The 15,252-nt window shown below is 35.5% G+C and overlaps 1 protein-coding gene across 1 annotated transcript in view; it reads left to right on the top strand.

Moving 5' to 3' along the window:
- Positions 1-15,252, top strand: part of FANCL (FA complementation group L) — a 78,641-nt gene that overhangs the window by 22,912 nt on the left and 40,477 nt on the right. Inside the window, exons 4-5 of the mRNA XM_053587547.1 lie at positions 5,169-5,225; positions 11,793-11,893. Of these exons, the coding sequence (XP_053443522.1) occupies positions 5,169-5,225; positions 11,793-11,893 (158 nt within the window). The remainder of the gene's footprint in view (positions 1-5,168; positions 5,226-11,792; positions 11,894-15,252) is intronic.

The raw sequence follows: 15,252 nt of genomic DNA, 5'->3' as shown, positions 1-15,252 counted from the left end.
TCTAGTTGCCTGAGGTATGACATTATGTTAATTTGTGATCTTTTGGTCTTGTGGATGTAGACATTTAGTGCTGTGAACTTCCCTCTTAGCACTGCTTTTTCTGTATCCCAAAGATTTTGGTAGCTTGTGCTCCCATTCTTACTCAGTTCAAAATATTTTTTATTTGTGTCTTGATTTTGTCATTTACCCAAAGATCATTCAACATCAGGTTGTTTAATTTCCATCTATAGTTTTGAGAGTTCCTCTTGGACTTGATTTCTAATTTTATTTCACTGTGGTCTGAGAAGATACATGGTATGATTTTAGTTTTTTAAAAAATTTGTTGAGACTTGTTATATAGCCTAACATATGTCCATCTTGGAACATGTTCCATATGTTGATGAGAAGAATGTGTATTCTGTGGTTTTGGGGTAGAATGTTCTATAGATGTTAGTTAGATACATTTGTTCTAGAATCCTATTTAAGTCTTTGTTTTTTGTTGGTTTTCAGCCTTGATGATTTGTCTTGTTCTGTCCGTGGAGTTTTGAAGTCCTGCACTATTACTATGTTGCTGTCTATGTTACTTGCCTAGTACCTGGTTTGTGAATCCAGGAGCTCTGGTATTAGGTGCTTACATATTTAGGATTGGTATATCTTGTTGAATTGATCTCTTTATCATTATATAATGACTATCTTTGTCTTTTTTTAACTGTTGAATTAAACTCTCTTTACTATACTCCTGCTTGCTTTTGCATGAATGTTTTCTTCTACCCCTTTACCTTGAGTCTGTGTGACTCTATGGGGTTTTGTGGAGACAGTACATATTTGGGTTGTGTTTTTTTTTTTTTTTGAGACAGAGTCTTACTTTGTTGCCCTCTGTAGAGTGCTGTAGTGTCACAGCTTACAGCAACCTCCAGCTCTTGGGCTTAGGCGATTCTCTTGCCTCAGCCTCCTGAGTAGCTAGGACTACAGGCACCTGCCACAATGCCTGGCTGTTTTTTTGTTGCAGTTTGGCTGGGGCCAGGTTTGAACCCACCACCCTTGGTATATGGGGCTGGCGTCCTACTCACTGAGCCATAGGTGCCGCCTAGGTTGTGTTTTTTTATTCATTCTATCAGACTGTATCTTTTAAGTGGAGCATTTGGTTTGGTACATTCAGTGTTAGTATTGAAAAGTGAGATACTGTTCCAATCATCATGTTGGTTTGCATTCTCTCCTGTGTTACTATTTTATAAGAGCAGTTAATGTTTACTCTGATCTGCTTCCACTGATAAGTACTGGCCATTCTTTTTTTTTTTTTGCTCTTCTAGGAAAGATTTTATTTCTCCATTATTTCAGGATACAAGATTCTTGGCTGGAAGTTGTTCTTTTTAAGATGATTAAAAATGAGATCCCAATCCCTCTGGCTTATAAAGTTTCTGTTGAGAAGTCTGCTGTTAGTCTAATGGGCTTTCCTCTATAAGTTATTTGATACTGTCATCTCACAGCTTGTAGGATTTTGTCTGTTACTTTGACTTTGGTCCGACTGATGACTGTGTGCCTTGGTGGTGTCCTATTTGGAATAAATCTTCTAGGAGTTTGTTGACCTCCTTGGACCTGGACGTCTAGATCTGTACAAGACCAGGGATGTTTTCTTCCATTATTTCCTCAAATAGATGTGCCGTGCTTTTTGTGTTTTCTTTTTCCTCAGGGATATCTATGATTCTTGTTTTGGGGCGTTTCATATAATCTCATTTTTTTAGAGACTTTATCCATTTCTCTTGAAACTTTCTTCTTTATTTTTTAGTGACTGGTTAATTGAAAAACCTTGTCTTCAAGTTATGAAATTCTTCATTATGTTTAGTTTAGTTTGTTGTTAAGACTTTCCATCGTATTTTGAAATTGCCCACTGACTATGATTTCCAGATGTTCTGGGCTTTTTTTAAGGTTATCTGTCTCTTTAGTGAATTTTTTTTTTTTTTTTTTTTTGTAGAGACAGAGTCTCACTTTACTGCCCTCGGTAGAGTGCCGTGGCCTCACAAAGCTCACAGCAACCTCCAACTCCTGGGCTTAAGCGATTCTCCTGCCTCAGCCTCCCGAGTAGCTGGGACTACAGGCGCCCACCACAACGCCCGGCTATTTTTTGGTTGCAGTTTGGCTGGGGCCGGGTTTGAACCCGCCACCCTCGGTATATGGGGCCGGCGCCTTACTGACTGAGCCACAGGCGCCGCCCTCTTTAGTGAATTTTTTATTCATGTCCTAAATTATTGTTTGTTTATTTATATCTTTGTGATTCCACTGAGCTTATCTGTGGTCCATATTTTGAATTCTGTATCTGACATTTCAAGTATTTCCTTTTGGAGTTCATTGTTGGAACGTTAATGTGATCCTTTGGGGTGTTGAGAGAGAGCCTGTTTTTTCATATTGCCAGAGTTCTTAATGCTAATTTCTTCTCCTCTAGTCTTCTTCCCTAGACACCTTCCTTCACACCTTCCTCCCAAGTGACAGTTATCTCTGTCCTTCAGGGGTACAGAAACACCCAGACTCTCAGCTTCTACCTTGACCAGCTGTAGCAGTGGTGATGGGAGCAGTTCCCCCTGTTCTGTGCAGGGCTACCAGACTGGCTGTGGGCTGTAGCTGAAATGCTCTAGTAGGGGAGGTGTGGTTATGCCAGGGATCCACCTCCAAGGAGGAAGGCTCCTCCAAGAGAAGATATATGCAGCTCCGAGAAAGACTGCTAGTGCTGTCCTCCCTCAGCTGAGGCAGTAGGTTTAGTCCTCAGGGAACACAAAAGCACTTGCCATGTCTTCTTAGAGTGCATCCCAAGTTCTGTGGAATCCTGGGTGTGACAGGTACTGTCACAGTAAGACAGCGGGCTGCTAAGTGCCCTGGCTAATAAATCTTCTTGTGGATCCCTGACCAGTCCAAAGTGGAGGCTGCCTTCGGAGAAGTGGTCAGAGGAGGGGAGGAGGATGAGAAGGCCCCAAATAGTGGATGGTTGGTTCTCTGGTTCCCTTCGTCCTGATTGGCCTGCGGTGTGCTCTGAGCTGAAAGTGGCCCACTTTGAATGCGTAAACTCCGAGAGATCTATAATTCCCCCTGGACCCAGTGGTCCCTTCCTAAGGCTCCTATGGTCTGAGTTGGTACTAGGGCGTGTTGGTTGTGGAGCCAGCAATGTAGAGACCCAGGGACTGAGATTCCCAGGTCCCAACAGCTGCTTGTCCATGAAAGGAAGGAAACGAGCTCACATTGTCTGTGCAGAATGCAGGCATGGTAAGCAGAGTACTCTTGAGAGTGTATTTCCCCTCGTAAGCCTGGGACTTACAGCTTACCATACCCAAAGCTCGTCTATATCCACATTTGGGTGGCTGAAAGAGGAGGGTGCCATCTCCATGTATGTCCCTTCTCAGGTTGCCTAGCTGTACTTTTCCAAAATAGTACCTTGGGCCTGTGACTAGAGATGGTGGGACCTCTTTCAGGCAGACATTTTGGAGAATATGCTGGGCAGAGTGCCATCTACTTGTGTCTTTCTCATTGCAACTTATAGCAGTATGGTAAAAATTGTCCTCGGAGTAGGTAGGAGAACTTGGGCTTTCCAGCTGGGCAGGCCTGGGTCAGCCCAAATTCAGCCCAAGTCGGGGGCACTGCCTGGCTTCAGAACACACCTAAAGTGGTGCCCTGGGCATGTGGCCAAAGAGGGCAGGGCCTTTCTTAGGTAGGCTGTGCTGGCAGGAAACGGGTGCGGGGGGGGGGGGGGAAGGGGTGAAGTGCACTTGAGACTTGGTCCCATAGCATCCAACTGCAGGATGGTGGACACTATCACAGATGAGTGCAGAAAAACCTAATTTTCTTGCCCCTCTTCAGCCAGACGGGCTGCAGCTGTGTGTCAAGTGCACACACAGTCCAAGAGTTGGGCACTGCTGTTTGTCAGACTCACAAAACGTTGCTTTGAACTTGCAACAGGAAAGGCTGGGGCCTCAGCCAGGCATTACCATGAGTGAGAAACTGGAAAATGCTATTCATGTACATCTCAGTCTCACCTGCAGCCTACAGCAGTGCTATGGAGACCTTCCCAGGGCTATATAATCCTTGGACCCAGGCAGTGGCTGGAGGTGTGCCTGGGGTTCCCTGGTATGCAGGCTATCAGGATGGCATCTGGTTCAAGCTGCTTTAGGTTTAGATGTCTGTGGGGTTCCCCCTGAGTTCCCTTTCTGGGACAATGTCTCTGAGCAGTCTCTAAGCCGCTCCCTCTGTTAGGCCTGAGACCTGCCTGGGACAGGGGATTCTCTTGTAGTCAAGACCCCTCATTTTGGAGAGTGGAGCCCCAGAGACTTCTGTTTTATTGTTTTATGCATTTAAGAGCTGCTCCTGGCTGTTAGCTGCCCCTGGCCAGGCAAGTTGCCCTGAGGCCCCCATCCTGCACCTAACTTTTTATGCTTCCCATTGTTTCCCTGGCGAATCCTAGTGTTCTCTTCTAGATGATCCGTTCAAGATATTAGAATCTGCTCTTTTTTGGTGGTTTCTCTCTGTGGAGGAAGCACATACTGTCTATGTGTGGTCAACCTAGTTAACCATCTTGATCTTGTCTGTTATATAGACAAGAATGAAAGAGCTTAAGGAAATGAAACTTTAAATCTTAAATATTCTACTTCAGAGGTTATTTTCTTTTTGCCACTCTATTATAATAGGTTTTACTTTAATGAATGACTGTTTCCTTTTGAATTAATATGGGATAGTTGTGAAAGGATGAAAATAACACTTATATGTAGTTTTTAAGGGAAAGGAAAAGAAAGTAGAGTGTACTGTTGATTAGTTATTGTTCATTTATTTCCTGATTTTTACGTTTTACGCTTCTCTCTAATCACATCACTCTCATACCACTTTTTAAAAAATAATGATATAGTTTGCTAGATTTGCTAAATATGGCAGTAAAACAGTGGTGAAAAGAACAGAGGAATGTGAGGTTTTAACTGACATTCTTATATAAATCAATATATCTCACCAGAATAGATTTGAAGGCTATAATTATTCTTTCAAAATGAAATTGGTGAGAATACTAAGGTTGATGACCAATACCTTACTTCTTACACTTTTCAGATATAAATACAACCGATGTTTTTTTATATTCGCATGGGCTTGTATTTTATTTTAGTACAATGAATATTCTATTCATTGTATAAATGAAATTAATTGGAAATGTTTTCATCTAGAGAATGCAGCACTCGCCTGATCTAATGAGCTTTATGATGGAGTTGAAGATGATTTTGGTAAGTTTTTTTCCTAATATTGTTATTGAAAGTCTTGATTTTTTTTCTGTAATTCCTTTAAAAACTAACATTGTTAGAATTTAAATCTTCTCAGCTCTTAGTTCTTAGTGTTTCATTTTACTGTATGCATAAATATTGATAGTACTTTTCTTGAATTGCATGAGAGATAGAATGGTATGTTGGAACCACTTGGATTTTATTATAAATTGAATACCCTTGATCCTAGTGTCGTGTAAGTAGAAAAGAAATAAAATATACTTCTGGCCCATTGGGGAATTTAACCTCTAAGGAGAAATGAGCAACTCATACTTGAAGATATGATATATAAATAATTTTGTATACAGGCACAGATTTCTAAAGAACTCATTAGGCTTCATTTCTTACAGTTATATAACAGTAATTGATCATTTTTGCATAATTAATATTAATCATTTTTGCATAAAATACATGATTAGTTTATCCTATGGACATTTTATTGTTTTCTTTTTTTTGAAATTGTATTTTCTTTTTTTGGTCGGGGCTGGTTTTGAACCCACCACCTCCAGCATATGGGACCGGCACCCTACTCCTTGAGCCACAGGCGCCGCCCTGAAATTTTATTTTCTTAAAAATACTTGTATAATAATTTTCGACATAAACCAAGAAGAGGGAAGATTATAGTGAATACCTATGGGCCTGTGACCTAACTTGCATATTTTGTCAATCGTTATTTCCCCTCCTACTTTTCTGGAAGAAGGGTACTAGAGTATTTTAAAGGAAATCCTAGATATCATATTCATCCCTCCATAAATGTGTCACTCTGACTCTGGCAACTAAGTGCTTTTTGTTGTTTTAAAATATACTATTATAACTCCAGCAAAGTTAATAATTATTTCTTACAGCTGCTTTGTTTGTATTAGTATTCAAACAATAGATATGGCTACATGCCAGTAAAATTTGGCATATATTTTGTTGCTAAGTCTCGTAAGTCTTATATAAGACTTATAAAGATAATTTATAGCAGCTTAGTCTCTTCACCCTACCTTTTTTTTTTTTTTTTTTTCCATTCCATCTACTTGTTGAATAAACCAAATTATATGTCCTATAAAGTTTCCCACATTCTGGATTTGGTTTGTTAGATATTCATTCTTTGTAATCTGGCAGTTAGATTTGGAGACTTTGGCAGATTTAGGTTTGTTTGTTGTGATAAGAATACTTGGTGCTTTATATTGCATCAGGATGTACTTGATACAGATAGTTCTTATTTTATAGTGAAGTTAAGATTGATCAATACATTTGGTTACCTAATATGAAGTTTCCCATCAGCCTATCACTTAGCAATTTGAGCATCTGATGATAGTCATTGCTTATATCCACTTTTTCATTAGGGTTTATAGATGGTGATTTTTAAAATTCCATTTTCTGCATTTATTAGCTGAAAATCTTCCATAGGGAAGAATTTTCATCTGTTATTTGCTTAATTTGAGGCACAGCTCATATTGGAGAGATAGGATAAATGCTTGTTTCTTTTCCCTTTTTAAACAATCAATTTATAGAATAATGAATTGGTGCCTAGCAACTGCCACGGGGAACTAAAGATTTTTCTTTTTTTTTTTTAACTGTCATAATGAACTTGTGAGCTTTTACATTTTTGATTAACTTTAATACATTGCAGTCATTTTATCTTTTGATGCTTACATTTTTCCAGTTTTGGTCAGTTCAGCCTCTTCATGTTGGCTTCTGAGTTCTTTTTATTTTACCCAAGCTTCTTTGCTTTCTGACATGAATTGCCCCTGGCTTATTTAGTCATCTTATCCAGAACTGCAATCAGCCGTTTCTCCAGTGAGCCATGGGTATTGGATGCCTCAATCTGGAAATTGGTATGTTCATTGCTGTTGCATCTATGCATTTTCAGTGGACAAAACAAAGAAAAAATACATTTTAGAAAGGGTATAACTTATCAGGTGTTCATATTGATACTTCCAATTCACATTTAGCATTAAAGGGTTTTTACTTCATTGCTTGTGTCTCTTTATTCTGAAAATGTTTTTAATAATAACATTATTACAGGGTTATGATTTTTAATTATATTTTATTTGTGTTTTACTTATGCTTTTTCCTATCTGTATATTTATATCAAAATTACAAATACTAATGCTAATACTAACAATTGAAAACAATTTGATACTTCTTTTCATTCTTTATGAGACTTTTAATTCCTAGCAGCAGCTACCACATATTGAGTGTTTAGTTGCTAGATTTTTTTTTTTTTGAATTTTATTTTAATCTTCATAACAGCTCTTTGAGGTAGGGCTTTTATAAAGTATTTTAGATCAGAAGCAAGGGTTTAAAGTCAATTTCTAAAGTTTAAATTTTGATTTATTTATAAACACTAATAAGGATTATCAAAATTGGTTATAAATTTCTTTTTCTCTTAATTTTCTTATTTCAATTGATTTGGGAGGTACATATAGTTTTTTATTACATGGGTGTATTTTATGATGGTGAAGTCAGGGATTTTAGGGTATCTGTCACCCAAACAATGTACATTGTACCCACAGGTAATTTTTGATCATTTACCCCTCCTCTACCTTTCCTCCTTCTGAGTCTCCAAAGTTCATTATATCTCATGTTTATAAATGAGAACATGCAGTATTTGTTTTTTCCAATCTTAAGATACTTCCCTTAGGATAATGTCCTCCAGTTCTATCAAGGTTGCTATGGAAGACATTATTTCATTCTTTTGTGTGTCTGAATAGTATTGTCTAGTATGTATATACACCACATTTTCTTTATCCACTTGTCAGTTGCTGGACACTCAGGTTGATTCCCTATCTTTGCAGTTGTGAATTATGCTGTGATAAACATTTGGGTGCATATGTCTTTTTGATATAGACTTCTTTTCCTTTGATTAGGTACACAGTAGTAGGATTGCTAGGTTGAATGGTATATCTACTATTGGTTCTTTGTGGAATCTCCATATTGTTTTCCATAGTGGTTGTACTAATTTGCATTTCCACTAAGAGTGGTAAATGTTGCCTTTCACCCAGACATCCCACCAATGTCTGTTGTTTTTTGACTTTTTAATGGCCATTCTGACGTTATGGTTTTTAGTTTGCATTTCCCAGACGATTACTTTTGTTGAACAATTTTTTATGTGTTTCTTGGCCATTTGTATATAGTCTTTTGAAAGGTAACTGTTCATGTGTTTTGCCTGCTTTTTAATGGGGTTGTTTGTTTTTTTCTTTCTTTTTTTTTTTTTTCTTATTTGTTTGAGTTCCGTAGAATCTCAGCGTTTTTTAACCCTTTTTATCTCGTGGTATAAGTTAAACTTCCACAGCACACTTAAATTATATTGATCAAAAATAAAAAAGTTAAAAAAAGACTTACTGTGCTTTGAACTTCTTTTGAAAATAATTTAATGATCTTTAAATACTTTCACAGCATGCCTAAGATCCTCTCATGGCACAATGGTTGAAAATCACTGGTCTATATATTATTAATAGTTCCTTGTCAGGTGTATAGTTTGCAGTTATTTTCCCCCATTCTGGAGATTGTTCACTGTGTGGAAACTTTTTAGCTAAGTACCATTATTTATTTTTTGTTGAATTTGCTTTTGGGATCTTAGTAATAAATTCTTTGCCTAAGCTGATGTCCAGAAAAGTTTTTCCTAATTTTTGTTCTTTTTTTTTTTTTTTTTATTGTTTCAGGTCTTACGTGTAAGTCTTTACCATCTTAAGCTTATTTTTGTATTAGTATTAATTTTGCTTAGTGTTGCTTTGGTCCTTTGGGTTCTTTTTTGATTGCATATGAAATTTAGGATTGTTTTTTCTAATTCCTTGAAAAATGTTGTTGATATTTTGATGGAAAATTGATTATAAATTTCATTAAAGGCCATAATAATGTATAATAACTTTAAAAAAGGTAAGGTGAAGAAATAAAGCATATTTGGTTTATATCTTCCTGTCATTGGAGAATAACTTGAAAAATGTCTTTTGTCTCTTTATTGTAATTTTTTAAAAAGTATACAAATATAAAGACTAAGGGAACCAGAGTAAAACTATATGTAGCATTTCCTATTAAGTATTTATTACTGAAACTAATAAATCATAACTCTTATTTTATTTTGAAGAAATACTTGTTTAAAAATATTCAAATCTCTGATTCGGTTTAGTATATTCACTATTATATTTCTGAATAAAAATGAGAGCTTTCTTCAGAAATTATGGATAAAGTTGGTGATTTTATTGCTCATTTAAGATAGTGTGTTTTAAAATGTAAGCATTTTAGTGTAGGTTATGTTAGTCTATGTTGTGAATAATAGGGTTCCTATAATATCATCAGTGAAGGTATTGAGAATAATGCTCAAACGAAATCAGTAGCTATTGAACTTAGCAAATGTTATAAATTTCTTTTGGAGTTTTCTAATAATAACTAAGCATATAGTGGGTATACACATATATTGAATAAATGAACAGTTTATTTAAAAGAACCCTTTGATGTAGGTTGTTTGATTTCTATTTTAGACCTGATTCACTGAGAGACTAAGGGCTCAGAACTAGACTGTTAAAATCAAGATTTATAACTTCAACTTCTGTTTGTAAAGCCTTTTTGCTGTGTACTTTTGCCTTCTTCTCTATAAAAAACATGTTACTTCTCTGCCTTTGCCCTATTTTCTGTTATGGTTATAGAGTAACTTGTCTGACTTTCCAAAGTAGAAATTAGAGTTTATAAATGTCATAAGGTTAGGATCAAAATACATTTACCTTCAGTTTGTAGATAGCAATAATTAATATTTCAGAATAAAAATAGAAATTTCAAAAGAAATACTATACTATATTAATTCATTCTGTTTTATAATTAGTAGAGGATAATCTTAATAGTACACATTTATTCTGGGGACCCATCAGGCTAATTTTTTAGCGATCATTAGGCATTTAGATTATAAGAAAGGCTTGCCTTGCCTTCTAGCAGCTTACCCTCAATTTAAATCACTACTGACATTCTTAGCTTTCTAAATTTGCTTTTGTAATTTTTTTTATCCTAAAGAATATTTAGAACTAGATTAAAGTAGGTCCAGTTAATAGTCCTGATTTTGAAATGTCATTTTATGAAATCTGGTTTTTCTAGTATTATCTCAAGTTAATATTATAATCTCCTATCCCTGTTATAAGAAAAAGTATAAGGAATAGTAAAAGATTATATACTTTAAGCATAAAAATTTCAACCTTTTATATGAGGGTTATATTTGTCAGAATGATTTTTGAACTTGTTATCATCTGATTTTTGTTACTTAATGTGGATGATTTTTAAAATTATATTTATTTTTTCTAATACCTTTGATAGTCCAGATCATATGAACATTTAAGTAATTTATAGATACATTTGTTTTTGTTTTCCAATAAGGTATTTGTCTAGGTTAGCCACTTTAATTGGTCATTTTTAGCTTCAGCAATTTTAGTGATGTTTATATTGCTTGTGAAGAATATAAATTATAGGGTGGCACCTGTGGCTCAAAGGATTAGGGCTCTAGCCCCATATGCCGGAGGTGGTGGGTTCAAACCCAGCCCCAGTCAAAAACTGCAAAAAAAAAAAAAAAAAAATATATATATATATATATATATATATAAATTTTAGTTTTGGACAGGGGACCATAAAGCATTTTGCAGATTTCATTGGTGGGCCTAGCAAGAAAAAGCCCTAGGCAGATGGATGACAATAATACTTGGACACCTGGTGGGTGAGAAATGTAGAATGTAAGTCAGTGACAGAAATTAGTATATAGTTACTTATTGTGATAAGGAGGGGTTTTTGTGTGTTGGGATATGGTTCACAGTGATAGGCAAATATATCAGTTCAGGCAGTGTACTTGGAGCTTGGACTTTTCTTAAAGGCCCATTTTTTAAAAAATACCAAATATCATATCTATAGGAGTAAAAGGATAGCGAAGCATTGAGGATGAGAATCAGGAAAAGAAAATTTTTTTTACAACTTGTTTTTTAAATTTTTTTTATTTTGAGACAGAGTCTCACTGTGCTGCCCTCAGTAGAGTGCTGTGGCATCACAGCTCACAGCAACCTCAAACTCTTGGGTTTAAGAGCTTCTCTTGCCTCAGCCTCCCAAGTAGCTGGGACTATAAGCACCTGCCACAAGGCCCAGCTATTTTTTTTTTTTTTTTTTGGTTGTAGTTGTCATTGTTGTTTGGCAGGATCAGGCTGGGTTCGAACCCGCCAGCTCTGGTGTATGTGGCTGGCATCCTAGCTGCTGAGCCACAGTGTCGAGCCAAAAAAAAGTTTTGTTTTTTTTTAAATGTCTGATAGGCATAACAGTCCAGGAGAATTATTAAAATCTTCTCATAGTGTAAAATTTGACATTTTGCATGATCTTCAGTACAGTCCTTTAACTTTTTCATGTCTCTTTTTTTTTTCATGAGAAAGGGAATGAGTTCGCTGCATTTCCTGCGATAGTAATGGACATTTTAATTAGGCACTAAGAAGATTTTGAAATTGTGTTTTGTAATCAAGTACTAACCTTTCAGTGTCTAGAGTTACACAGCTGATTCAGGCTTTTTCTTTTTCTTTCAAACAGGAAGCTGCTTTAAAGAATAGACAAGAGCTGTATGAACTGCCTCCTCCTCCTCAGTACTACTCTAGCCTTATTGAAGAGATAGGAACTCTGGGTTGGGATAAGTATGCCTGTTTTAAAATATGTTTTAGAAATGCCTTTGTTTTATACATTTTAATTTATTTCTAATTTAAGTATTCTATTTTATACCTGTTTCTAGTCAAAATGTTTTATTGTAATTAGAGTATCTGATCCTTATTGTTGCTATGAATTAAAAAGAGGAATGTCATAAAAAATTGACCTATAAAGTAAAATGCTAAATGCAATTTGTAAAGAATGACATTTTTATGTACACAGTAAAATGTTAGTTACCATAATAGATGTTTTCACCAAACGTATAACGTTATTCTTAATGTTGCTAAATTATTCATGTTTGAAAATTGATGCTTAGGAATGTGAAAGAGACTGTAAGAAATTGCAGTATTTTTGGTATAAATGTGGTTGTTTTTATTAATATACCATTCAGTTTGTCTAAATTTAAATACATACAATATTTTAAGTGCTTTTGTAATCTGTGTAGTGAATTTTAGCAAAGAGGGTTTGGAAGAATCATCAAGCTTTTTGAAAAAAATGATGCATAAAGAAATCTAAAAAAAGTTTAGTAGATGGGTATGCAGAGTGTTAAAACTGCATCCATACACCACCTGCAGAAAAAAAAAAAATCTTTGCTAATTTGCTTGATATTCAGTTTCTGGATTTAACTGTCTTCTTGGAATGGATACTTTGAAACCTTACATTTATTATTAGGCATATTATAAACTTTCTACTTTGAGCTAAAGCAAGAGTAAAGATAGGTCAGTTTAGTTCTTATCACATCTTAACCACTATCAATGGTATTTTAGTATTCATTTATTGTTTCAGTTTACATTGCTCTAGTAAGGTAAATCAAAGCCTGACTTTCAGTTACTATGTGGAAAGAATGTGGAATTTTTTACCATTAAGTTTTTCTGAATGTGTTTAAAACATTTCGTTATTCATCTGTTTGTTATTTTTTTTACCTATTTTCTGTGGGTTGGCCTTTTGTGGCTAACCTAAAAAAAAGCCAGAAAACAAAAATAGCCATTTAAAGAAAACAAGGAACATCTCTTAAATGTAAAATATATGTTCTTTAATAGATTTTATACCATTACCTAATAGATGAAGAAATATTAGAGACATAAACATATTTTAGAATTCTACCCTGCCATATAAATTTCTTTCTAGAAGTAATAAAAAATTCAGTGTAACTATTAGAAAAAGAGGCAGAATTTTTTTCTTTTGCTTGTGCCTCTTATTTCTCTTTATATTCCTTACCATATACAACAGATCAGATTTTTCTTTTTTTCACTACAGAATTTGAACGAGAGGGCCATACCTCTTCTGATGTGCTCTGTGCAGAGATGGAGTGGTTAGTCATTCTTTTAGGCATATACTTTAGTTAGACTTCTTAATTTTTTTATAAGTACCTCTTAACCTTACTGTCTTCTTGGCTAATAGCCAAAATGTGAGGATCTGTGCTTAGAAACCCCTGAGTATTTATACTCTGGTTCTTGCCAAAAGTTTTAACTTTGAATTTCACCTGTTAAGATCTTATTAAAATCATGATTGCAGGTGATAGTGTTTCACTGTACAGTGCTTAAATCTATATAATCCAGTTATTTTATATGTGGATCTTAGAATGGAACTGCGTTATTTCAGTATCTTGTTTAATTGGTAAATTTTACCTGTGGATCATAGAATGGAACTGCATTATTTCAGTTTCTTGTTTAGTTGCTCTCAAGGATGTTTCTAACTTGCATTAAGTGATATTGCATGGAACAGCCAGATGAAATGCATTGGGAGTTTTACGTTTGGAGATGTTCCCTTTTATGATGCAGCACTATGTTTACAAGAAACTTTTTCTCCCATTTCAGATGTTGAAAGACTTTTTCTCCCATTTCAGATGTTGAAAAAGTCATTCTTCTCTTCAATATCTGACCTGTTTACTTAATGTATACTATTAATCATTAATAATACACATAATAAACCTATAATTGATTATGCTCCCTTTCACTTGGCCCCAAGAAAGGTTAATATCAAAATTTTGGTCCACTTTTTAGAGCTATGCTGGATATAGGATTTATATTTCTGTCTGCTAATGTTATCATGGCTTTGTTCTCTTTATTTTTCTCCTTTTTAAAAAAAAACTTTGGTTTTTTATAAACTTTTATTTTGTCTTAAATCCCTCATGGAATGAGTAGTAGTAAAAGTAAAATGATCAATTTGTATCTGCTTTGTCAATCTTTTGCAGCCTGTCTTTGATTCTGGTATCTTCACTGAAATTGTGTCCATGGGGATTGCCGTTCTTGACTTCTTCTAGCATCTGATAGTGGTAGCCATCTTTTCCTTCTTAAAACTCTTGCCTTTCATCTCTTATGACCATTGTAGATTCTTCTTGTTCTTTTTCCTTTAATTTCAAGAAATGCTTCAGTGTCTTGATCATACTTGATTAAAATTTCCATTGAAAGCTCTTTTTGTCTGCAGCTGAGTTGATCTGGATGCAATGGTTTTGATACCCATTGAGTGGATGGGTCAACTTTAATTTTTTTTTTTTTTTTTTAGAGACAGAGCCTCAAGCTGTCATCCTGGGTAGAGTGCCATGGCATCTTAGCTCACAGAAACCTCCAACTCCTGGGCTTAAGCGATTCTCTTGCCTCAGCCTCCCAAGTAGCTGGGATTACAGGCGCCCACCACAACGCCTGGCTTTTTTTTGGTTGCAGCCGTCATTGTTGTTTGGTGGGCTCTGGGCTGGATTCGAACCCGCCAGGTCAGGTGCATGTGGCTGGCGCCTTAGCCACTTGAGCCACCGGCGCCGAGCCTAATTTTTTTTTTTTTTTTTTTAAATTGTGTAAGCTGAACCAAATGATACATCTGTGCTGGTACTGTTGTTTATGTTGTGAATTGTCAGTCTTTTAAAGTTAGGGCACAAATAACTTTGATTTTTTTTTTTTTTTCTTCAAAAATTAATGTGGGGATGGTCTGCTGCTGCAAGCTTCATCTTCAGTGCTGCCTTGTCCTTTCTTAAAATGAGTTACCCACTTGTAAACTGCTGACCATAAACCTTTTGTAAAGCATCAGTGAAATCACTATTCTTCCCCTCAACCTTCTTTGCAAATTTGATGTTTATTTTTGCTTTCATTTTAGCAAAATCATGTTGCTTTGAGGGGGCTTTTTTCAGATTGTTAGTCCTGAAACTAGATCATGTTCAGACGTGTGGTAAAAAGTATGACTTAATTTTAGTCTGAAAAATTTGAAATCCATGCATAAATTTTTATAACATGTATTTTGCATGAACTTTTTGAAGATCCCTTGTATATATATTAAAAAAACATCATCTTAGGCTGGAAATGGTGACTTAGGCCTGTAATCCAAACATTTTGTGGGGCCAAGGTGGGGGTATTCCTTG

The sequence above is a fragment of the Nycticebus coucang genome, chromosome 4 (genome assembly GCF_027406575.1).
Source record: "Nycticebus coucang isolate mNycCou1 chromosome 4, mNycCou1.pri, whole genome shotgun sequence".
NCBI lineage: Eukaryota > Metazoa > Chordata > Mammalia > Primates > Lorisidae > Nycticebus > Nycticebus coucang.
Note: the sequence above shows the minus strand (reverse complement) of the source record. Positions and strands in the feature narration are given on the sequence as shown.